Genomic DNA, 25,785 nt, shown 5'->3' with positions numbered 1-25,785 from the left:
CAATCTGAAGTGAGCCTGTTCTGATCATTTACACTCCTCTCACTGTGTAGAGCACTGGGTTCATGACTAGCCCTGTTTTCTATTTGTTGCTTGCTAAATGTTTTTATTTAATCTTCGTATTACGTTAGCTCCAATAAGGAAGTGATTATTTCAACAATATACAACAAACCACTTACCCTGGTGTTCCTACAGACTACTTGTGCCCTGTTGAAATGACAAAATCTCTACTGGGTATTTGGTTTTCGTTTTGAACTTTCATCGCACCCTCTGATTCATCTATCTGCCCTGCAAGCAGGCAAAGACTCCCCTGCCCTCAAAAAAACAAAACAGAATATGTGATTTGAAGTAATTCGGGGATGACAGGACCAATTATCCTAAGCCTGGTTTGAGTTACCTGATGTGCAGTTGTAATTTTTCTTAATGACAACGCTTTTAAACAATATTTGAACTTATGAGCTTCTCCAGGGCTTATAAATGTAAATAGTGTCAAATTAAACTCCAAATTAAGATAAATGTGGTTTATATCAGTTCTCCCTGTTACTCACTCCAGCAGTGATTCAAAGCCAATGCTTGGGCACGAGCCAATTTCTTCTCTCTCTGTAAAATCTGTTCTCCGCAGAAATGTGGGAGAGATCTGATGAATTCTTCAAACAAACCTGTGTTGATAAGGAAGGGGCAGGGAGATGAGAGGTGTTCTTAAAAAATGCTGATCAAATTAGAATCTTAGAATCACATGAGAATCATAGAATTGCGGAGTTGGAAGGGACCCCCCAGGGTCATCTAGTCCAACCCCCTGCAATGCGGGAATCTCACCTAAAGCATCTTGGGCAGATAACCACCAAACCTTTGCTTTAAAAACCTCCAAGGAAGAAGAGTTCACAAACTCCCGAGGGAGTCCGTTCCACTGTCAAACAGCTCTGACTGTCAGAAAGTTCTTCCTGCTGTTTAGCCAGAATCTCTTTCCTTGCAACTTATTGATTGGTACAGGTCCTGGCCCCCAGAGGAGGAGAAAACAAGCTTGTTCCACATTCCATGTAGTAGCCCTTGACATATTTGAAAATGGCTATTATATCTCCTCCCAGTCTCCTCTTTACCAGGCTAAGCATTACAGTGGTACCTCGGGTTACAAACGCTTCAGGTTACAGACTCCGCTAACCCAGAAGTAGTACCTCAGGTTAAGGACTTTGCCCCAGGATGAGAACAGAAATGCACAGCGGCGGGAGGCCCCATAGCTAAAGTAGTACCTCAGGTTAAGAACAGTTTCAGGTTAAGAACGGACCTCCAGAACGAATTCAGTTCTTAACCCAAGGTACCACTGTATATTGAATTATGAAATCCAACAATGCGACTGACAATGCTTAACAAGATGCCTAATAAGTACTACTATTAACATTCAATGACGTATTTCTATATTCAGACTGATCCCTTTCTATACCTGAAAAAGCCCCCCCCCCAAATTGGGAATAATATGAATAGGATGCTTATTAGCAGCTTTCCGAAACTGTTTGATCCATCAACAAACACGGGAAAAGTCACCATTGTCCTGTCCAGCTCTAGCAATGTTCTAATTCTGAGACATATTTTGCTGGGAAAAGCAATAAAAGAAAACAACTAACCCCATCTTTGACAACCTGGTGCCTTCTGTTTGTTTTGGACCACAACTCCCACCAGGAGGGCTGCAGACTGGCAAAAGTTGCTCTAACCCGTGCAATTGTAATACATAGCAGTGTGTATAATAGCTATTCCAAGATCTGTCTCATCAAAATCAGTGAGAAAACACTCAGGAGAACAAGCCTGTACACAGATCTCATTCCCCGACTGAAAGAACTAATAGGCAAGCTCACAGGCTTGATTAGTTCTTAGACGTTAGAATTGGTTAAAATGATTAATATCCTTATTATCTTGGATCTAAGACTCCAAACATTGAATATATTAGATATCTGTTTTTAAAAAGAAATTGGTGCAGTCCACATCTTGTTCTACTTGGAAGGAAAGTAATGCGCCATAATACTTACATGCTTCACTTTCTCCTGTCTTTGTGGTAAATTTTCCGGTTGTTTTTGCAAGAGTGAGTGATCCATTGATCTGACTGGCTGAATAGATCAATGTTGCTTTGCAACCTCCACGGCCGTTGCCTTGTACCAAGAAATAATAGTTGCAAGTTTCTCCTTTCAGTTCAACTTCTGGAACTAATTAGAACACAAAAAGTTGTGCAAGTAAAGGCTTCAGACCTTACTAAAGTAAACAGTAATTTGTTCAATAAACACATACAGAAAATCTAGAATAAATATTACTAAGTTATAGATTTAGGATAGCCAGGGTTCCTCTAGTAAGAGAAGTAAATACATTTGAACTTTCATTAATTAAAACACACACACACACACACACACACACACACTTTCTTCATAAATTTAAAGAAAACCTGATAAATTATTCAGATTAATATATTTAGGCTGCAATGTTATATCCGCTGGCTAGGAAGCAAGCCCACTGAATACACTGGGGATTACTCCTGAGTAAACACATATAAGGTTATGTTATTAGGTCATCCTAGTATGTGAGCTCTTATTTGTATACTTAAGGAAATAGAAGCATTTCTTTTTTTATACTGCTTTTTAAAAAGCTTCAAAGGAGGTATTATTTTTATGCAAGGTTCATATACAATCCATAAAGATCTACCAAGAGTTTCAAGAGAAAAAAGAGCAATGGGGGGCAGGGGTAATGGAAAAAGTGGGCCAGCAGGACAGGGAAAGAGTGCAAATGTAGGAAAGAAAGACAACTTACCATTAATGAGTCTGGGTTTATGGGCTATATATTCCTTCCATTTTTTTGAGCTCAGCTGCGCAGGTAAAGGAACCAACATGCTGCTTACTCTGCAAGGCAATAAAAATAAGGCTCCTACCTGCAGAAAAAGCATATGTACACTTTTCCATTACCACATAAACATCATAGGAGAAAGATTTTTAAAGGGTCAAGTAGTATGATTGATCTTTCAAGGACAGTTGAAACGATGACAAAAGAACGCTGCTCTACCACAAAAATGGAGGGGGCATGGCTTCTCTAGTCACAAAAGAGCAACTTTGCTAATCCCTTCCTCCTGCGTTGGGGGGGGGTCATGCAAACAGGTCACTTGTGTGAACATTTATCTGCACATGTTAAGATGGCTGCCATAATGCCTTACATGTTCTGAATCAAGTGAATGCCACAAGATCCAGACCAATAAATCTACTTGATTCTTCCCCCCCCCTTTTTTTAAAAATATATCTTTAGTAATTTAAAACAAACACATTTATGAAAAACAGACGTACATACAAGTAAACAAACGTACAATCAAACAAACAAATAACAGAAAAATCAAACAAACCACCACACTATAAGATATAAGAAGACTGATATAATTATCATCATATATACTCCTGGTATTGAACCCAATTATAAAATTTATAGAAATTTAAAACCGACTTCCAATTAATCTCACTGTACTTTGTCTATCCATTACTTATACTGCACAGTTACATATTCCTTATATAATTTCTTTTTACCTCCCTACAAACTTATATGTATACAATACGGAGGCCAACCAAAACAAAAAGTATATAAGGATTGGAGAATATTTAGAAAACTATGGAATAAAAGGAAACATCTTGGCAGAATTAGACTGATCCCAGTATTGTATAAATCTGCTTGATTCTTGTTGCAAACTGCAGCCTCACTTTAGGGCACATATTACCCTGTATTTTGGATATGGAAGATACTGAACTTTTATGCCCATTTCTCTTTATTCCATGCATTTACAACCCTAGGCATATGGCTCGTAATTTAGAAACGATGTGCACTTTCCAGTAAAAACACTAAACTACTGTTGAGTATTATCTGAGCGAGCCTAAAGGAGCCATGGGCTCATGCACTCTCTCTCTCACCTCTGCTATAGCTGTGAGAAGTGGGGAAGCTTTCATTTTCACTTTTAAACGAAACCAGAGCAACCCATTCTAACTGAATTCATGGAAACCATGGTTAAACTACGGTTCATTTAACCATGCCAGGTTCAAACCATGGTTTGTGAGCTTTGGCTTGCTGGCAATAGTTTAGAGTTACATTCATTAAATCAATGCTTCTCAACCTTGAGTCGCAAAGCTGTTGTTGGACTACAACTACCATTATCTCTGTCCACTGGTACTGCTAGCTAGGGATCATGGGTTTTGTAGTCCAACAATAGCTGGAGACCCAAAGTTGAGAAACACTGCATTAAATATATGATTTATACTTAGAAGGTTTGTGAATACAGTGGTGCCTCACAAGACGAAAAGAATCCGTTCTGTGATTCTCTTTGTCTAGCGGTTTTTTCGTCTTGCGAAGCAAGCCCATTGAAGGATTAGCGGCTTAGCGCTATTAGCGGCTTTTAGCGGCTTATCTGCTGATCGGATCAGCTGATAAGCGGCTTAGCGGCTTAGAAAAAGGGGGGGAAGGGAAAAAAACCACCAGGAACTCGCAAGACATTGTCGTCTTGCGAAGCAAGCCCATAGGAAATTCGTTTTGCGAAGCACCTCCAAAACGGAAAACTCTTTCGTCTAGCGAGTTTTCCGTCTTGCGAGGCATTCGTCTTGCGGGGCACCACTGTAGTTCTCAGATACTACTGTGCTACAAAGCAAAGCACTTGCTATCTTTCCAAGAAACTCTCTACCCCAAATGGAAATTATGCTTATTTGTATTTAAGCTAATGTGCTAATTACTCATATTTACCTGAGAATAAGGTGACACACCAGAGACCAGAATACATATAAAACATTATTCTTGATTTTTCCAAGAGACCAGTGCTTCTTTTCTTTAAAAAAATGTTTAGGGGTACTCTTATTTTCCTACTCATATTGAAATACTGCCCCTCAATGAGGCCAAACTTAGATGCACAAAATGTTTAGGAGTATGCGCCCCCCCGAAAAAAGCACTGCAAGAGACAAGATACCTTTCCACGCAGAGAAGAAATCTGATTCCAAAATAGCAGAGATTTCTCCTCCACATCAGTTCTTGCCAAGCTCCTACACAGAGAGTTAAAGAACCATTTTGTCAGGTGCTGGTGTGGTCGCTCAAGAGCAAACAGGCAAGACTCCAACCTGTCTTTTTCAGGCTTTATTATCTGTACAAACTATTTACAGTGCAGAGCATTGCAAGTCCATGTCTGCTCAGTCGCTAGCAGAATCTGGGAGTGGGTGGTCCTTATACCTTCCCCAGCATAACAGCCGTGTGACCTCCCCTCTCTGCGCCAAAGACTACTGCACAGAATGGGCGCTGGCAAAGAGGGACTTGCCTCCCCTCCGGTTTGCTCAGGCTCGGTGTTGAGGCTCTCCCTAGCATCTTCTGATCCCAGCACCCCCTCCCCACTGGTGGGGCTTCCCTCCTCGCCAGAGGAAGAACTGCTTCGCACGATCTTTGGAGGCTCCCTGTACCACACCTGCCCTTCCACCTCTCGCCTGAGCTGATAGCAGTTCCCTGACACATTTCTTCACAGAATCACAGAATTGTAGAGTTGGAAGGGACCAACAAGGGTCATCTACTCCAACTCCCTGCAATGCCGAACATGTGGTTCGCACCCACCACCCTGAGATACAAGGGTCTCATGCTCTACATCAGTGGTGCCCAAACTTTTTTAAAAGAGGGACAGATTTGAGGAAGTAAAGGGCCGTGGGGGCCAACCAAAGTTGTTAACCTTTTTTTAGGATTTTTCACCAGGAAATAAACTGCCACAGGGCCCGAATTAAACCGACCGGCGGGCTGGATTAGACCCCACAAAACAGACTTTGGACGTGCCTGCTCTGCATGCACTCAAAGCATTTAAATCACGCAAAATGAGTCTGGTAACAAAAGGATACAGCTCAAACTGAAGACCCGACACTAAAGATGAAGGCAGATGTGACAGCATTACTATCTGTACAAATTTCAATGCAGGGCAATAATAATGGAAAACCTAAGAAGAAATTAAGTTGAAAGGGTTATTAGGCAAACACATATACCACCAATGCCTCTAAATGAGATGATTCTATATGTTTATGGCCAGAATATTAAAAAAAACAACTGTACACAGAGATTTCTGTACTTCCTTTTCTCTTGCACAGTCGAAAAGCCCCATAGTTAAAATACCCTCTGAAACGGCCAAGTCACAAGGTAATGGAAAGGAAAATCAACCATGATGAGCACAACCTAGGCTCAACTGAATTCCTTGACCAAAAAATAATTTTTTTTATCCCCAACAGCAGCCACGCTTTAAACACATGTTGCTACATTTACTTGCATTTCTCTTCCCTAATTTCCATGTGATTAGGTAAGTGTGATCTTTCCCCCCTTTTCAGCACAGAGAGAACCTGCAGCCAGATTTTCAAATATTCTCTTTCATTTTTGCCTGTGAATGTATTGCAGTCTCCTTAAAACAAATCTTCAATTTTACCGCATGCCTATTGCCTAGATTTAGCCACTATTGATTCCTAAAGAGGAGAAGTGCCGTTTCAAAGACACGTAAAACACAGGCTTTACCTCCGACAAACAAGCATTAGTATTCTGCCTACGTCCAGTTTCATCGGCAGTAAAGTAAGAATTTAAAGCCAAGGTGCCGAGCTGGCTTCCTGATGCAGTGCCTTTTATACAGAAGTCTGGAAAAGTAATTTCAGATCCAAACTGAAGAAAACAAAAAAGAAAAATGTAAGTGCAAAAAAGTCTATAGTAGGAGTTGCATTTGTTTCTTTTTAAATTAGTCAAAAACACTTAAGGTGAAAAAAGAAAACACGACGAATGGAATTAAAAACAATGCATTACTAGATTTTTTGATATTTTTTTTTAAAAAAAACACTTTCAAAAGCTTTTTCCTTGCTTGTGTGCTCAGATAAGCTGGTCCCACCTACATCCCCTGCCCTTCTTTCTGGGGAAGGAAGTAGATCTGAATGCTGAATAGTAGTAGTAGTAGTAGTAGTAGTAGTAGTAGTAATATATTATTTCTACCCCACCCATCTGGCTGGGTTTCCCCAGCCACTCTGGGCGACTTTCAACAGAACATTAAAAACAGAATAAAACTTCAAGCATTAAAAACCTCCCTAAACAGGGCTGCCTTCAGATCTCTTCTAAAAGTCAGATAGTTGTTTATTTCCTTGACATCTGATGGGAGGGCATTCCACAGGGTGGGCGCCACTACCAAGAAGGCCCTCTGCCTGGTTCTCTGTAACCTCACTTCTCGCAGTGAGGGAACCGCCAGAAGGTCTTCGGCGCTGGACCTAATGCTTCTTTAAATGCACAAGTATTATTCCTCACCCCAACTCAAAATCTCCTGCTGTGGTAAGAAGAGAGGAAGGCATGTGCACAACAGGAAGTGGGAGACCTGCTTCCTTTGTGTGCCTCATGCCTCTTTACTGTTTAGATGCTTTTCTATCGCCTTCACTTCTCTGTCCCTCTGTGTTGGTATCTTCACCATCCAAGGTGGATATACAGTAGTACCTTGGACCCCAAATGCCCTGGAACTTGGACGTTTTGGCTGCCGGACGCTGCAGTGATTGTTCCGGTGTGCAAACGTTCTTTTGGAACCCAAACGTCTGACGGGGCTTCTGTGGCTTCTGATTGGCTGCAGGAGATTCCTGCAGCCAATCAGAAGTCACAATGTGGTTTTCAAACCTTTTGAAAGTTGAACGGACTTCCGGAACGGATTCCATCCGACTTCCAAGGTACAACTGTACATGCAGATTTGGGATCTACACACTGCGCTTGTAGTGACTGATGGTGCTTAAATGAGGTTTCTCTGGCAGGGAACTTGAAGCGTGCCATCGTCGGATAGCCCTATCATCTTCCTTTGCCCTATCTGGCACCGGGCTTTGTGGGCTCTGCCAGTGAAGCAATTTGACAACTGGGGTGGGAAACATTTTCTGGGTTTGCAGCTCATCTGCACGATCAAGGACAACCAGAGTTAGCATGCTTCGGTTGCTATCTCAAATCTGCAAGCTCTGCCCACCCAAACCAGAATACTAGGCTGTTTCAGCCACACACACCTTGATCACTATGCTTAAAGGAACACATTTTTTTCTGTGATTCACTAAATTCAATCAAGAGCTTTGAAGCCTTTCTGTGTACAAACTTAGCATGCATTTTTCATTAGTTTGATACAGGTTGAGTCAACATGCACCCACAGAAGGTTTCACACTGATACCTTTTGCTCCCATATCTGAATCTTTCCTCTCCACAAGTCTCTGGAATCAATGCTGTTTTTTAGATTCTCAGGAGCCACAATATCTGCAGAAAGATAGCATGCGATTTTCTGCCAACTGTTGCAGAAAGAAAACATGAGTGAGTTGTGCGCTTTTTACTCAAGTCTTTAAATCTTTACAACTTCAGTGTTTAAGACAACGGTACAACACCAGCTATCAGCCTAGTACTGCTTTATCTTTTGTAAAAGTAATATATCTTCGTAGTTGCGGGCATTATCTATATGCCTTCATTTAACCAAAGTCACTCATTGATCTTATAATTCAAATTCAGTCGTCTTGTAAGTCTCCCTTAGCATTCAGGTGTCTAGCTCAAGACTTCCTAACCCTCTAGGAGATCAAAAGACAGCTTGATGGGCATAACAAGTTCACTTTGACACCTGAGAACATGATTCATTATTGCCAGAAAAAACTCAAACCCCGTATACAATTTCAACATAAATCAGGGCAGAAAGATACAATGCAAAGCTTTAGTCAACGTTTTGGAGGTGTGCTGCTCTTGTTTCCTCTTCAGGTGCAAACTTACATTTTGTTTATAAGGGTGCCTGGCAAAATATTACAATTTATGAACTGAGACGTTTAAATATTTTTACATAAAATGACACAAACACTAAAATTAGTTCTCTCGTTTAGATGGCACTACTCACATTTTGCTTTCACTTGCTACAATAGTTATTTTTGCTCCATGCCATTCTCTCAGGTGTTTCAAGGCACCAATGGCAGGTAGGCAATCTTTTAATCTAGGGGCATCTCTTTCTGAAGAATACAATATGACATCAACCATTGTTCTTCCTGTAGAAGTAATTTCAGTAGATAAAACACACATGTACAGCATGTACAAGCACAAGATAGGGTAAAGCCGTTTTATCCCCCAAAAGCTATTATCAAGCACTTTGTCAAAATTTATAGGCTTGTTTGCAGCATTTCTCAAACATCTGGTTGCAGAACACTCAAATTTAGCAAGATGCTTTAAGAGACGCAACCTAACTTTGACATCACACCTTCACTGCTATTCTTCATCTTTTACAGATAACCCCAGAAAAAGCTGCATTTAAGCTTCTTGATATCTTTGCAGTTCCAATTTTCCTTCCACTGTATATCAATCGTCTTACTTCATGACCCCCCCCTTTCATTCCTCTAACACAGATCTGTAAATATGCCCTGGAAGGCACAGATAACTCAGCGATATAAAAATGGCTAAATAAATGCTGTCCAGCTCTGTTTGCAGCAAGCATCATCATCTTCCAAGTCCATTTGCAAGTCTATCACAGTAGCCACAGATAAAGTGTTGACTTCTTTCCATTTTGATTCCTGATCACCTTTAAGTTTTTTAAAAAACTAAATTTTGCCATACTGTATTTCTAGCAAACTGCTTTGCTGCAGAAACCTATTGCCATTTTGCTCCCAGACTATGAATGCTGGAAATACATAAGCGGAAGCACACCACCAGCTGGTGACAGTATCAAACTTTCTAGTAATGCAAAACTACCTGCCAAATACGAGAGGATTATATACAGGAGAGACAACATGCATGCTTACTTGAATAAGGATCACCATACAAAAAAAATTGGAATAGATCTGTTATACCCCAAATGCATTTAAAAAAGGTATTTCAGGGGAAAAGATTTGATTATTAAAAAAAGATTACCAGGAGCAGGAAGCTTATCTGCTAACAGATGTATACTCTCTGCAGACTCTTCATAGAGACTGAAACACAAACATTGAAAATAAATAAGCTATCGTCTTTCAAGAATAAAATGCTTTAAAATATTCCAAGCATTATGCAATCCACATATTTGAACTGCAAAGTATCAACATGTTTTCAGTGAGTGAAACAGATGAGTAGGCTCGCTTCTTATTTGATGTCTGGTACCAATGGAAGTGAGAGCTGAACCATAAAGAAGGCTGATCGCCGAAGAATTGATGCTTTTGAATTATGGTGCTGGAGGAGACTCTTGAGAGTCCCATGGGTTAGGGAGGCCATAAAGATCCTATGAAAACATCCACACTAGGATGATTTAAATCAGGGGTCAGCAAACTTTTTCAGCAGGGGGCCGGTCCACTGTCCCTCAGACCTTGTGGGGGGCCAGACTATATTTTGAAGGAAAAAAATGGACGAATTCCTATGCCCCACAAATAACCCAGAGATGCATTTTAAATAAAAGCACACATTCTACTCATCTGAAAACACCAGGCAGGCCCCACAAATAACCCAGAGATGCATTTTAAATAAAAGGACATATTCTACTCATGTAAAAACACGCTGATTCCCAGACCGTCTGCGGGCCGGATTTAGAAGGCAATTGGGCCGGATCAGGCCCCTGGGCCTTAGTTCGCCTACCCATGATTTAAATTTTATGTTTTTAAAAAAATATTCACTGCTTGTTAGAGCAGCCATATGCTCTAAAAAACTCTAAAAATGTCCCTCTAACAAGTCATTTACTAACACTGTTTTGCTACTTATAACACAACCCTATGTACGTTTATTCAGAACAAACCTAACTGAGTTCAACTGGGTTTATTCATAAGTATGTACGTTTAGAATTTCGGGCTAAAGAGATGAAGCAACTTCTGTTCGACATGCTTCAGTGATCAACACACTGGCTCCCCCTTGTGTTGGCATTTAGAGTTTTCTTGTAAAATTAACAACACCTGCCATGCACCATTTATATCTGAAATAAATAATGTTTTAACATTCAACTAGTCAAAACCTCTCCAAGAAACTGCCAGGCTTACAAGGCCAAGACCTAGTCAAAACTGCTGTTGTATGCAAGCCTCATAACAGCCTAACATAATCATGCTTTCACAGCCCCTGAATGCATTTCACGTGTTCTGACAACCGAAGAAGCTAGCCAAGTTCTCAAAAGGCATGCCCTCTTTATAACTGCTTCCGTATCACAATTGCATTGTAAAACTGGCGTGCCTGTATTGTCTCACTGCTTATGCTTCCTGCGAATTATCTTGAGGGACTCATTTGGTTGAAAATAAAGTTATAAAACACACACTGGCCTTCTGACCTCAGCCTAACTATTTCACCGTTCTCACTCAGCTAACAGCAACCTAAGACAAGCTATCTTGCCCTTGTTCTCCCCTGGTACGTATCCCAGCTTCATTTTTGTACAGTGGCAATAAAACTACTTCCCCTCACCTTTGCATTGCCCCCTGCCTAGGATGCTGTGCTCCACTGCAGACTCTCCAGGTGAATTATGTGCAAGCCTACTGAAGTCAATGATTCCCATGGTTTTCTGGTTTGCAGCCTAGGTTTTCTGGTTCTGAAACTGTACTATTTGGGTGTATTATCAAATATTGAATCAGCTTACTCAATCAGGGATAGGGATTCCCGGCTATTACTGTCGTCGTCCTCAAAACTTTGAAAACCACCAAGGCACGCTTCGATATTTCTTTGAATAGAGATTTTGCTTTCATCCGCCTCCAGGTCAAAATTGATGTCCTCCCAGTCACAACTGCAAAACTATCCAATCAGAAGGAAATTCCGTAAGGGTCGGGGCCAAGTTATATTAACATTGTAGATAATGATGCAACTTGTGATAACTCACCTGAGAAAACCCACATATTGACTGAATTGCAAAATACCATCCCTTCACACCTGGAGTCCCAACAAGTGAACATGCTAAAGGAAAGAAGGAAAAGAAAGAAAGAAAGAAAGAAAGAAAGAAAGAAAGAAAGAAAGAGTATTAGTAGCTTGTATCCAAACCCTATTTCCTTCTTCAGATATGTTTAATGGACTGCAAAGGCTGAGTCAAGAACTGCAAGATGCTTTGTCAAAAAATATACACTAAGTAACAAAATGCAAAATATTACTGTAAACAATTGTCTTTTTGTTGCATTCTTAACTATCCTCTCTTTTCTCCCCATCACCCCAGCTCTTGCATGAAAAAGGTTTGTGAGTTGCTGCTGTTTTTCATTGTTTTCTAGTGGCCGTATACAGGTAACTAAATCTGTGAGGCCCTCAATAAATGACTGCTGTGACTTTATAAATTACCGTAACTGGCATCTCAAGCACAGACCTGAAAACATTTAAAATTTATAGAGATTTTTCTGTTTTCAACAGTGGCAAGTCAGATGCTTCTGGGAGGGTCACAAGCAACACAGGTTGGACCTACCCATCCCCTGCGAGTCCCCAATGTCTGAAAACATGGCATATGCTAATATTTGCTGTTTCACTTACCTGGGAAATCTTCAACTTTTGTGTTTAGTGAGGTACTGCAGTTTGTTTCTAATAAGTTATAAATACTTTCAGCAGTCAAACCTGCAAAATATGAATTTTAGTTTATGTGCAAGAAGCATCATAGGAACACAAGAATCCACATTCCATCCTTATTAAGCATTCCTTAAATTTACAGTACCATGCATGCCAAAATATCTCTAGTATATAGCTATGAACCAGGATGACAATAAGCAAATGAGGTTCACATGCGTACACATAAATGAAATCTGCAATAAACATGACATTCACACGCATACACGTGAATGAAATTTGCAATAAACCAAGAAGGTCCACATGCATACACATGAATTAAACCAGCAATAAACACACAAGGTTCACACATAAATGTGAATGATGCTGCAATAAACAAACAAGGTACATATGCCAACATGGGAGAGCAACATTAAGCAAATGAGGTTCACATGTGTACATGTTTATTAAATCTGCAATAAACACACAAAGTTTACACACATACACGTGTATGAAACTTGCAATTAACCAATAAGGTTCACGTGTATACACATGAATTAAACTGGCAATAAGCAAATGAGATTCACACTGTACACCTGAATTGAACCAGCAATAAACAATAGGTTCACACTGTACACGTGAATTAAACCTGCAAAAAACACACGAAGTTCACATGCCAACATGGGAGGGAAACAATAAGCAAACGAAGTCCACATGTGTACACGTGAATGAAACCTGCAAAAAACCCACAACATTCACATGTGTACACATGAATTAAACCTGCAAGAAACACACAACATTCACATGCATATACGTGAATTAAACCTGTGATAAACACGCGGCGTTCACACATGCACACGTGAATTAAACCTGCAAGAAACACACGACATTCACATGCATACATGTGAATTAAACCTGTGATTAAACACGCGGCATTCACACATGCACACGTGAATTAAACCTGCAAGAAACACACGACATTCACACGTGTACACGTGAATGAAACCTGCAATAAACACACGACATTCACATGCATACACGTGAATTAAACCTGTGATTAAACACGCGGCGTTCACACATGCACACGTGAATGAAACCTGCAAGAAACACACGACATTCACACGTGTACACGTGAATGAAACCTGCAAGAAACACACGACATTCACACGCATACACGTGAATTAAACCTGTGATTACACACACGGCGTTCACACGCGCACACGTGAATGAAACCTGCAAGAAAGACGCGACATTCACACGCGCGCACGTGAACGAAACCTGGCATAAGGTTCACGCGGGAAGAAAGCGCGCACCTGGGCGGCCTTCGGCTCCGGCCTCCCCTCGCCGGCCTCGCCAGCTCACGAAGAGGAGGTGGCGGTCCATGAGGGCCGCGTCGCCGGGCGCCCGCTTCCCGCCTCCGCCTCTCCCTCGGCGGCGCTCCCGCCTCGCCGCCGGCGCCGCTTCCGCTTCCCGAGGAGGAGCTACAGGCCTCGGCCGCCGCACGCCGCCCTCCTTCCGCTGGCGGCCGGCAAGAGAGGCTCCTTGGACGGGCGGCGAGGCCTCAGCCTCCGGGAGCCGCCATGGCCAGCTTCACCAAGGCCGCGCAGGTACCAAGAGGGAGCCCCGGCCTTCCCCTCGGAAAGGCGCCACGCAGGGCTGCTGGATCCCGGGGCCGGGTCTGGGCCGGGCTGGCTGCGCGCCTTAATCCGGAGTGAATCCGCATTCTTTAAGGGGGGGGGGGTTGTCTTTAATGTATTGCAAAAGGTCTGGAGGGACTCGGCGCGCTGCAAACGTGTCTTCCGTTTTAAATCGGGCAGCTGGGGCGTAAAGGGATCTGTAACCGTTGCTGAAACGTGTTGATGTTGTCGTTAAGAATAAAGCCACATGGTTATTATTATTGCTGTTACCTGAATTGTTATACTGTACCACCCTTCCTCCTGAGATCACAACGATAATAATAATAATAATAATAATAATAATAATAATAATAATAATATATAAAAAAATGCTTAGAGCAGAACAGGTGATGCAAAATATATCCCATAGTGGAACGCAAGGTTTTTATTTGGTACCAGATATGTCAGATAATCCATGAACGTTACCAAATAAACTCATATATATTTAGTGGGAACGTGTGATTGCTCGGTTGTATAAATCACTCTTTAGGTAAAACCATGTTCTGCCTCCAGCATTGAGGTCGGGGTGTCATATAACAGTGTCTCCCCATTTCCTTCTGGGTGTAAAAATGCAATGCTGATTGGTTTCCTTCTCTTTCCTGGAAAAGGAGGCTTTCAGGAGCACCTCCTTGCGTAGACTCCCCAGAAAAGTGACCAGGAAAGGACAAGGGACTTGCGCCTTCTCTTGCCTGGTCCTTGCGTATTTCAGCCAAAATGTGCTGCCCTCCACTGTCGGAGGCAGTATGCTGGGGAGTCACAAGTTGCACTTGGGCCCTGCCTGCGGACTTCCAGTAGGCTGGTCTCTGTTGACCCTCCAGATTTTTTTGCTGGACTACAACTACCATGACCATTGACTATGCTGGCTGAGCTGTTGAATGCTGCTGAATCAGTGAAAATCTGGAAATTGCCTCTGAGTCTCGTTACGCACATTTGCATGTGACAAGTGGTGTGTGACACCCCCTCCCGCTTAACTCGTTAATTGAAGGTTATGTTAGGAACTCTAATTATGGCATATACTGTATGTATTAACGTGCTACAGAACTTCATTTTTATTATAATGTTGTTCTTTACATCTGAATTTGTTCTGAATGACATTTAAAAATATGGCTTCAGCCTTAGATCCTCAAAGCCAAAGTGAGAGCATTTGGGTCAAAATTAAGGGAGAGAAGAATAACAGAGACCTCATTGTGGGAGTTTACTATAGATCCCCAAGCCAAACGGAGGACATAGATGATGCCTTCCTGGAACAGATGGCCAAGCATGCAAAAGGAAGGGAGATAGTAGTAATGGGGGACTTCAATTACGCGGATATTTGTTGGACGTCAAACTCAGCCAAGAGCATAAGGTCAAACAGATTCCTCACTGGCCTTGCAGACAACTTCATTGTCCAGAAAGTGGGAGAAGCAACAAGAGGAACAGCCATTTTAGATCTGGTCCTAACCAATGTTGATGACCTGGTTAGTGGGGTAGAAGTGGAAGGATCATTAGGCACGAGTGATCATGCTCTTCTGAAGTTTACTATACAGCGGAAAGGAGCAGCCAAGCATACTAGGACTCAATTTCTTGACTTTAAGAAAGCCGACTTCATAAAACTTAGGGAAGTGCTGGGTGAGATCCCATGGACAACAATACTAAAAGGAAAGGGAGTTCATGATGACTGGGAGTTTGTTAAGAGGGAGATACTAAAAGCACAACGTCAGGCAATACCAATGAGACGGAAACATGGAAGGTGCCTAAAGAAGCCAGGGTGGCTATCTAAAGAACTTTTAACTGAATTAAGATTTAAAAAGGATGTGTACAAAAAATGGAAAAGGGGGGAAACCACCAAAGAGGAATTCAAACAAATAGCCAGCACATGTAGACACAAAGTCAGAAAAGCTAAAGCACAGAATGAACTCAGGCTTGCTAGAGAGGTTAAAAGCAACAAAAAAGGCTTTTATGGGTATGTTCGTAGCAAAAGGAAGAACAAAGAAACTGTGGGGTCACTCAGAGGAGAAGATGGTGAAATGCAAACAGGGGACACAGAAAGGGCTGAACTCCTCAATGCCTTCTTTGCCTCAGTCTTCTCCGATAAAGAAAACAATGCCCGACCTGAAGAATTTGGAGCAAATGATTCAGCAAAGGAAACACAGCCCAGAATAACTAAGGAGATAGTACAAGAATATTTGGCTAGTTTAGATGTATTCAAGTCTCCAGGGCCAGATGAACTGCATCCAAGAGTATTAAAAGAACTGGCAGATGTGATCTCAGAACCACTGGCAGTCATCTTTGAGAATTCCTGGAGAACAGGCGAAGTCCCGGCAGACTGGAGGAGGGCAAATGTTGTCCCTATTTTCAAAAAGGGGAAAAGAGAGGACCCAAATAATTACCGCCCAGTCAGTCTGACATCAATAGCAGGGAAGATTCTGGAGCAGATCATTAAGCAAACAGTCTGTGAGCACCTAGAAAGGAATGCTGTGATCACCAATAGTCAGCATGGATTTCTGAAAAATAAGTCATGTCAGACTAACCTGATCTCGTTTTTTGACAGAATTACAAGCCTGGTAGATGAAGGGAACGCAGTGGATGTAGCCTACCTTGATTTCAGCAAGGCATTTGACAAGGTGCCCCATGATATTCTTGTAAAGAAGCTGGTAAAATGCGGTCTTGACTATGCTACCACTCAGTGGATTTGTAACGGGCTGACTGACCGAACCCAAAGGGTGCTCATCAATGGTTCCTCTTCATCCTGGAGAAGAGTGACTAGTGGGGTGCCACAGGGTTCTGTCTTGGGCCCGGTCTTATTCAACATCTTTATCAACGACTTGGATGATGGACTCAAGGGCATCCTGATCAAATTTGCAGATGACACCAAACTGGGAGGGGTGGCTAACACCCCAGAGGACAGGATCACACTTCAAAACGACCTTGACAGATTAGAGAACTGGGCAAAAATAAACAAGATGAATTTTAACAGGGAGAAATGTAAAGTATTGCACTTGGGCAAAAAAAATGAGAGGCACAAATACAAGATGGGTGACACCTGGCTTGAGAGCAGTACATGTGAAAAGGATCTAGGAGTCTTGGTTGACCACAAACTTGACATGAGCCAACAGTGTGACGTGGCAGCTAAAAAAGCCAATGCAATTCTGGGCTGCATCAATAGGAGTATAGCATCTAGATCAAGGGAAGTAATAGTGCCACTGTATTCTGCTCTGGTCAGACCACACCTGGAGTACTGTGTCCAGTTCTGGGCACCACAATTCAAGAAGGACACTGACAAACTGGAACGTGTCCAGAGGAGGGCAACCAAAATGGTCAAAGGCCTGGAAACGATGCCTTATGAGGAACGGCTAAGGGAGCTGGGCATGTTTAGCCTGGAGAAGAGGAGGTTAAGGGGTGATATGATAGCCATGTTCAAATATATAAAAGGATGTCACATAGAGGAGGGAGAAAGGTTGTTTTCTGCTGCTCCGGAGAAGCGGACACGGAGCAATGGATCCAAACTACAAGAAAGAAGATTCCACCTAAACATTAGGAAGAACTTCCTGACAGTAAGAGCTGTTCGACAGTGGAATTTGCTGCCAAGGAGTGTGGTGGAGTCTCCTACTTTGGAGGTCTTTAAGCAGAGGCTTGACAACCATATGTCAGGAGTGCTCTGATGGTGTTTCCTGCTTGGCAGGGGGTTGGACTCGATGGCCCTTGTGGTCTCTTCCAACTCTATGATTCTATGATTCTATGATTATTCATGCTTACTTTGAACTGATTCCCACTGACTATAATAATAAATAATAATAATAGATTTTTATTTATATCGCGCTCTCCCTGGCCAGAGCTGGGCTCAGGGCAGCTAACACCAGTAAAATCACAATAAAAACATAATAGGGGAGGAAAGAAAAAAAATTAAAACACGGGTTAAAATACAGTTTAAAATGCAACCTCTTTTTAATAGTAGTCCACAGTTCAAAACCATAAGGGGAGGGAAACATAAGGGTCAGACTGAGTCCAAACCAAAGGCCCGGTGGAACAGCTCTGTCCTGCAGGCCCTGCAGAAAGATGTCAAATTCCGCAGGGCCCTAGTCTCTTGTGACAGTGTGTTTCACCAAGTCAGGGCCAGTACTGAAAAGGTCCTGGCCCTAGTTGAGACCAACCTAACCACCTTGTGACTTGGGACCTCCAAAGTGTTGTCATTTGTAGACCTTAAGGTCCTCCGCAGGGCATACCAGGAGAGGTGGTCCCGTAGGTATGTGGGTCCTAGGCTTTAAAGGTCTTACTCCCAAGTAGGTGTGTGCGGTCTATGCAGAGTAAGGTGCACTTAAGCCTATTATTTTCAGTTATGTTGGTGCACCTATACTGCATAGGATTGAGGTAAAAAAAACCCTGGAGAAATTATGGTATGGGTGCCACTGTTGCTTTCCAACTACATGTTGGAATCTCTCATTGTTGACCATCTTCTGTGTCCCAGGGCAGAAAAAAATGCCTCTTTAGGCACGTTGGTGTTGCATTTTATTTTAATGCAACCAGTCCTAATAGACAAACCACAGTTCTTAATGTCATATGGATCAAGGAATGTGCACTGGGGATGGCTCACTGAGATGAGCACATAGATTTTTGTTTACTAGGAATAATAATATTTCTATATGTTAACCACGATCCATTATTCCTTTACAGCAATGGGCCACATTTGCTCGAGCCTGGTATCTTATAGATGCGAAGATGCAACCGCCAGGAAAAATTGCAGCCATCACTGCCATCAGACTTCAGGGGAAGCATAAGCCTGTGTACCATGCACTAAGTGAGTTCTGCGCGGGATTCAAATGTTTGATATATCAGCACTGATTTGTTTTTATTGTTTAAAGCAGGGATCAACAATCTTTTTGAGCCAATGAACACATTTTCAGGCTGGAGGAATTGTGGGCACCACAAACACTGTCACCTGTTCTAGAATTCTTTCAAGCCTAATTTCAGAGGGAGTGCAAAGAGTGGACTCTGAGGGCATCAGAGGGGGTCTAGTGATCCTATGGGACCACATTGACAAACCCCAGTTTAAAGCTGGAGTGGAATGAATTGAGTTTTGCATTACCCTTTTGTTGTTGTTGAACTGGAGTCCTCTCAGTTAGCAGTCTGCATGTAAATTTTCAAAATAAGTACATTGCATAACATCTCTTTACTATTAAACGTAAAGGGACCCCTGGCCATTAGGTCCAGTCGTGGCCGACTCTGGGGTTGCGGCGCTCATCTCACTTTATTGGCCGAGGGAGCTGGCGTACAGCTTCCGGGTCATGTGGCCAGCATGACTAAGTCGCTTCTGGTGAACCAGAGCAGAGCACGGTAATGCCGTTTACTTTCCCCGCCAGAGCGGTACTTATTTATCTACTTGCACTTTGACGTGCTTTTGAACTGCTAGGTTGGCAGGAGCAGGGACTGAGCAACAGGAGCTCGCTCCGTCACAGGGATTCGAACCGCCGACCTTCTGATCAGCAAGACCTAGGCTCTGTGGTTTAACCCACAGCGCCACCTGCATCCCCTCCTTACTATTAAGGCATAATTAATCTGTGTTGAATGATCCCGGGTATGCCTTCTTTCTTAAATACTTTCCTGAATCTTATGAAGGCTCATCTAATTCAACATGCTTTGCAAGAATCCCAGCCACTTATCCGCGAAATACACCCATTTTGATGTAGGATAACCAGTTGCTTATGATCAGAATATATTTTGCATGTAGTAGATCTGAGAATAGATGCAGAGCAAATGCAGAATTACTTTCATGTTCTCTTCTCCTTAAAAAAAAGTTGACATGCTGCTGCTGCTGCTGCTACTGAAACCAAAACCAAATGCATGCTTCACAAATTGAGTAGCTTGCTGACTGCACATTGCATACCCCTCTGTAGCCAATGAGGGCATGACTTATAAGGAGCTTTGCCAGTACAGTGGTATCTCCATTTACGAACTTAATTCGTTCCGGAGGTCCGTTCTTAAGCCAAAAGCGTTCTTAAACCAAGGCTCACTTTCCCTAATGAGGCCTCCTGCCACCGGTGCCTTTCCACCGTTTGGCTTCCGGGGCAAAGTTTGCTAGCCGGAACACCTACTTCCGGTTTTGTGGAGTGAATGTGTTGCCCGAATTCTTAGGTCGAGGTACCACTGTAATGGATGCCATGAAAACTAATGCTTTTGATGCATATTTCCTTAACATTGCACAGGATCATAGATAGTTCCTTGATATGGGTTCAGTTCACACATAATGCTAAGCCAAATCATGCTTAGCATGAGCACACAAGTTTGCAGGCTCCTGAAGAGGAGGTAATCACTATTGTGCTCCTCCTCAGGTCCTGTTGCTGCTGCTGCACTGCTGTGAACTAAGCTATGGTTTGACTTAGTGTCTTGCCCTTGTTTACAGTTTATGGTTTGTCCAGAGGAAATTGTGCTATACACCTGGAGTAGTTTGGTGGCTGATGATCCTGTTAACTGAAAACCTTTTTCTTTCTTTTTTTAGGTGACCTTGGAGATCATGTTGTCATAATAAACACAAGGCACATTGCTTTTTCCGGCAACAAATGGGAGCAGAAGGTGTATTCATCACATACTGGGTAAGCTTTCAACATCTTAAGGATTAAAAACATGGAACAAATCAGTACTGTTGGTAAAATACGGATATACTGTAAATGGCTTTGAATGTTGTTACTGATAGAAAGTCGGAAAAGGGAAGCTTTGTATTTTTAGCATAAGATATGCTAATATTTATTGGAAATGCTTGTGCAACTCCCATAGTAAAGGGTGGGGTTTTTTTTAGCAAATAGCCCAGTGACAGGGTGGTCTACATTTTTGCTCACTACAGCAAATGTGCTGCCATCCTTTAGCAACCATTCTAAGTCTGAACCTTCCTTCTAGCCTTGGAGTTGCAGAAGGGGATGGAGACAATTCCCTCTCCAGCTCCAAAGCGCAGAAGCAGGCAAGGGGATGTTTGGCTGCTGCATTGCTGAGGCACACAGGGCCAATCCAGCATGCCCCGCCTTCCTTTCCAGCTCCAAACTTGGAGCTCTCATAACATAACATACAAATTATTAATATTATCCTCATCTGCCCTTCACCAGCAAGTCCCAGGTCAGGATACAGTCATTTAAAATTCAATATGGAAAACAAAATTTAAAAATTCCTTCCAGTAGCACCTTAGAGACCAACTAAGTTTGTTATTGGTATGAGCTTTGGTGTGCACTGAAGAAGTGTGCATGCACACCAAAGCTCATACCAATAACAAACTTAGTTGGTCTCTAAGGTGCTACTGGAAGGATTTTTTTTAATTTTCTTTTTACTACGGCAGACCAACACGGCTACCTACCTGTAACTAGAAATATGGTTAACACAAATCAGTCACGTGAATATGGTTGGTTCTGAAAATATCAATGAAACGACGAGATGATATGAATCAACATCAATAAAATACTTATAAAACCATAAACAATGCAATTCACTAGCGAGCGAGCTTACATTGAGCATATGCATGTTTTTATTTGCAAGATGGCAATCTTTGCTATCGTTCTCTTATTTAGCTACGCTTCTGAATTTCCTTGTCATTTTGTATTATAGATACCCTGGTGGCTTCAAACAGGTGACGGCAACTCAGCTTCATCTAAGGGACCCAACCGCAGTAAGTGAGCATGTTCTCTCGTTCTGCCTCTCTAAATGACTTCTCTTTGCAATGTTCTGGCTTCATTTCAAGTGGACCATATTGCAGGCAGAGTGCCACAGTGACATGGGCTCTCCTCTCGGGGCTAAAGGTAAAGGTGAAGGGACCCCTGACCATTAGGTCCAGTCGTGGCCGACTCTGGGGTTGCGGCACTCATCTCGCTTTATTGGCCAAGGGAGCCGGAGTACAGCTTCCAGGTCATGTGGCCAGCATGACTAAGCCACTTCTGGTGAACCAGATCAGCACACAGAAACACCGTTTACCTTCCCACCGGAGCGGTACCTATTTATCTACTTTGAGGTGCTTTCGAACTGCTAGGTTGGCAGGAGCAGTGACCGAGCAATGGGAGCTCACCCCGTCACGGGGATTTGAACTGTCAACCTTCTGATCGGCAAGTCCTAGGCTCTGGTTTAACCCACAGCGCCTCATTTGCCTCCCACATGAAGCAGTGGCCAGGTCCTAGCATTGAGAGCCTTCCCATGCAATCATTAAGAGACTGTCACATCTTTGCAGTTGAAGGGGCTTGCTGCATGAGATTAGAATGGTGGTGTCTCTCCTGGACATAATAGTTGGTGGGTAACCATGCACACCATGATCATCTCTCTTTTTTTGCAGGGGTGGGGAGTGACATTATGAGGCTAGATTATATGGGACTAAGAGGGTGGTTAATTACATTGCAGGCACTATACAGCAAGTGCCCACAGTGCAATGCAATTCAAAATGCCATGTGTCTTATTTCATTTCTGAAGCTGCAGCCGCCCCAGTCAGTTTTCTGGTCCTCATTTTACAGCTCTCAGTCTCTACACCAAACTTCTTATCATCAACATTTCATCATTTTTAATTGTATACCGCCTTTCTATCATACAATACTCAAGGCGGTTTACAAGCTGAAGAAACAAAAAATATACGTCTTATAACAAAATCTAATGCAATACAAAAATGTGATAATAAAACATAACTTTAAAATAGGCAGTCTGCATCAAAAAAGTAATATTCAACAATCAAATAGAATAGTATAAAACAATAATATCAACATATAAAAGTTAAACAGAAATCCACTCAACAGTTACAATAATATCTAAACTATAATCAATAAAACAACAGCAAGCCACAGTACATAAAACAATACAATACACATTGAGAAGCAGAGGGTAGAGCAGGGCAGGTGGAAGGAGGCCTTGCCTGATGGAGACTCTCCCCTCACCTTAACTTTCTGTTCTCTCCCATGTGGCCGTTCTCGACGTTTCTGTACCGCCAAAACTCATTTCCATGCTTTCTGCCATGCTGTTCCCTGTGGCTGAATAGCTTCTCTATCTCTTGTCAAACTGCCTTCCCTCCTCTTGTTATTCAGATTCTGTGGTGATAGCCAAATTATTTTGAAGAGAAATTTCATAGTCATCTTAATAAATAATAAAAAAACCTTAAATCTGGCTTTTTAAATCCTTGATATTTATCACACTCGTTAGGGGCCATGTTTTGTCCATGTTCTTTGGGGTACTTGGTGTATTGAGTCTGAGTGATTTGTGTAGGGTTTACTCCTGAGCCTTCCCCCCCCCTCCCATGGATATTCCGCATGGTAGTGGAGGTTTAGAATCAGAGTTCTCTTCTCCTAGATGAGCTAACTGGTAGTTGTCATACTTTTCCGTCTGTAAGACGCCCCCATGGATAAGATGCCCCCTATTTCTGGGGACTCAAAATTCAGAAAATGGGGAGACATTACACAGGGTTGTTGAGCTTTTTGGGGGGGTTGCCGTAAATCGCTCACCTGCACGCGTCACAAAATCCACCTCCCGTCTGTCCCCTCGCCGGCAGAAGCTGCCGATCGCCCGCCCAATTGCTGCAGCGTCAGCCAGTCAGCACCACCCATCAATACAGCAACCAATCACATGCACAATAGCCACTAACAGATGCAGCAGCAACCAATCAAACGTCCACCCTATTCACTATCCATGTATAAAAAGGTAAAGGTAAAAGGACCCCCGACCATTAAGTCGAGTTGTGGCCGACTCTGGGGTTGCAATGCTCATCTTGCTTTATTGGCCGAGGGAGCCGGCGTACAGCTTCCGGGTCATGTGGCCAGCATAACTAAGCTGCTTCTGGTGAACCAGATCAGCACACAGAAACACCGTTTACCTTCCCGCCAGAGCAGTACCTATTTATCTACTTGCACTTGATGTGCTTTGGAACTGCTAGGTTGGCAGGAGCAGGGACTGAGCAACGGGAGCTCACTTCGTTATGGGGATTTGAACCGCTGACCTTCCGATCAGCAAGTCCTAGGTTCTATGGCTTAACCCACAGCGCCACCCGCGTCCCATGTATAAGACGACCGCAATTTTTTAGCATGATTTTTCAACAAAAAAATATAGTCTTATATATGGAAAGGTACGGTAAGTCATGTAGCAGCAGCAGCAGTCGTAGTAATAATGATGTAGTTTAAAATAAAAGTTTTCAGAAACCGACTTGGTGCTTACAGATGAATGATAGATTCTTTGGCTAAATCAGCCTTTTGTGACAAATGGGTTTTCAGTTTTATTTTTTGTGTCAGTTGCACATGTTGGCCAGTGAACACTTGAGGGCAGCAGAACTTAACATGCCTCAATGTTAGACACAGAAATACTGTGCTGCTGCCATTTGCTCTGGATTATGCGCTGGCAGTGCAGTTTTTAAAACCCGCCTTAGATCATGTCAGGACCCAAGCGATGTAATAGACCAGGGATGTCCAACTTCCAAGAAAATGCGATCTGCTCCCAGATAAAAAAACTAGCAGTGATCTACCCATGGGGGGACGGACCTAAGATGTTGACCTTTTTTTTAAGGGGAGCAAGCCAAAGTCGTTGACCTTTTTTTTAGGAGAAACAGCAAATACTTCTGCCTATTTCTTGGGGGGGGGCACCATCTTCCGTTCTTGAAATCGTGCGCAAATACAGGAAAGAGTATTCTTTTCCCGCAGAGGAAAATGAGCCCGCCATCGACCAATATCAACCAGAGGTTGACCTGTCAAATCGCGGTTGACCGATTAGACATCCCTGTGATAGACTATCCCAGTTAATAACTTCAGCAGAGACTTGCCTGGACTAACAGAGGGACAAGTGGAGAAAAACCTTGTTCCAAAAAAATCATTAAAAGGTCTGCTTTTAATATCGAATGGGCTCTGGTTTTGTCTTCCTCTATCCCAATATTCAGAGCTGAGTACAGTGGTACCTCAGGTTAATTTGTTCTAGAGGTCCGTTATTAACCTGAAACTGTACTTAACCTGAAGCACCACTTTAGCTAATGGGGGCTCCCGCTGCCGCCGTGCCACCAGAGCACGATTTCTGTTCTCATCCTGAAGCAAAGTTCTTAACCCGAGGTAATATTTCTGGGTTAGTGGAGTCTGTAATCTGAAGCATATGTAACCCAAGGTACCACTGTATATTGATTAGCAGAGCGTTTTTGAGAAAGAGACATCAGGGCAAATAGAAAGGAAGAGCGAGATCAGCTGGGGGACTAGTAAACGAAAATGAAGCAGGGAGATGGATGTGAAAGGGGCTTTGGAGAAAAGGACATTGGGTGGTGGGGCAGGCACACTGCATACTGCAGTTGCCTAAAAGTGCAGAATGTAGCATCAGTTTTGAAAGTAAAATTTGGAATAAATTGTGTAAGGATCAAAGCTGTAATCAGCTGTGTTGTTTAAGAAGTTTGTCTTCTCTCAGAAAGAGCTCCATTCATTTGGGAATGAATGTGCACTTATTTCAGTTGTTCTCCCATAAAAATTGCTTATCTTCATGTATTTGGAAGAAGGTATTGTGGGGGAAAGATGCAAACTTCTATTCCACCATGCGATAATTGCAATTCCCTTCTTGAAAAAAACACTGCTGCACAACTCTACTTTAGAATTCAAATTGTTTTGTAGAAGAAATCCAGAAATAAGGCAGTTGGAACTAAGGTCTATCAAATTTGGCATGCAAGTCCATTTAGCTTAAAACTATAGTTTTTACAAGTGGAAAAGTAGCCGAAACCTCTATAACGTGTCTCCCC

At 42.5% G+C, this 25,785-nt stretch overlaps 2 protein-coding genes and 1 long non-coding RNA gene across 3 annotated transcripts in view; 2 read left to right on the top strand and 1 right to left on the bottom strand.

The window, feature by feature from the left end:
* MTBP (MDM2 binding protein) overlaps positions 1-13,862 on the bottom strand; it is a 29,999-nt gene extending 16,137 nt beyond the window's left edge. Inside the window, exons 1-13 of the mRNA XM_082235567.1 lie at positions 13,743-13,862; positions 12,421-12,501; positions 11,789-11,862; positions 11,552-11,703; positions 9,880-9,938; positions 8,879-9,023; positions 8,177-8,291; positions 6,523-6,663; positions 5,865-5,959; positions 4,961-5,033; positions 2,785-2,902; positions 2,016-2,189; positions 546-656 (exon numbers count right to left, since the gene is read on the bottom strand). Of these exons, the coding sequence (XP_082091693.1) occupies positions 546-656; positions 2,016-2,189; positions 2,785-2,902; positions 4,961-5,033; positions 5,865-5,959; positions 6,523-6,663; positions 8,177-8,291; positions 8,879-9,023; positions 9,880-9,938; positions 11,552-11,703; positions 11,789-11,862; positions 12,421-12,501; positions 13,743-13,812 (1,408 nt within the window). The 5' untranslated portion in view covers positions 13,813-13,862. The remainder of the gene's footprint in view (positions 1-545; positions 657-2,015; positions 2,190-2,784; positions 2,903-4,960; positions 5,034-5,864; positions 5,960-6,522; positions 6,664-8,176; positions 8,292-8,878; positions 9,024-9,879; positions 9,939-11,551; positions 11,704-11,788; positions 11,863-12,420; positions 12,502-13,742) is intronic.
* Positions 1-25,785, top strand: part of LOC309539699 — a 357,400-nt gene that overhangs the window by 199,890 nt on the left and 131,725 nt on the right. The gene's annotated exons all lie outside the window — the stretch shown is intronic.
* The window catches only part of MRPL13 (mitochondrial ribosomal protein L13), a 34,871-nt gene continuing 22,983 nt past the window's right edge, over positions 13,898-25,785 (top strand). Inside the window, exons 1-4 of the mRNA XM_082235979.1 lie at positions 13,898-14,036; positions 18,756-18,879; positions 20,578-20,671; positions 21,669-21,729. Of these exons, the coding sequence (XP_082092105.1) occupies positions 14,010-14,036; positions 18,756-18,879; positions 20,578-20,671; positions 21,669-21,729 (306 nt within the window). The 5' untranslated portion in view covers positions 13,898-14,009. The remainder of the gene's footprint in view (positions 14,037-18,755; positions 18,880-20,577; positions 20,672-21,668; positions 21,730-25,785) is intronic.

Source organism: Podarcis vaucheri, assembly GCF_965113315.1.
Source record: "Podarcis vaucheri genome assembly, chromosome: 8".
Lineage (NCBI taxonomy): Eukaryota > Metazoa > Chordata > Lepidosauria > Squamata > Lacertidae > Podarcis > Podarcis vaucheri.
Note: the sequence above shows the minus strand (reverse complement) of the source record. Positions and strands in the feature narration are given on the sequence as shown.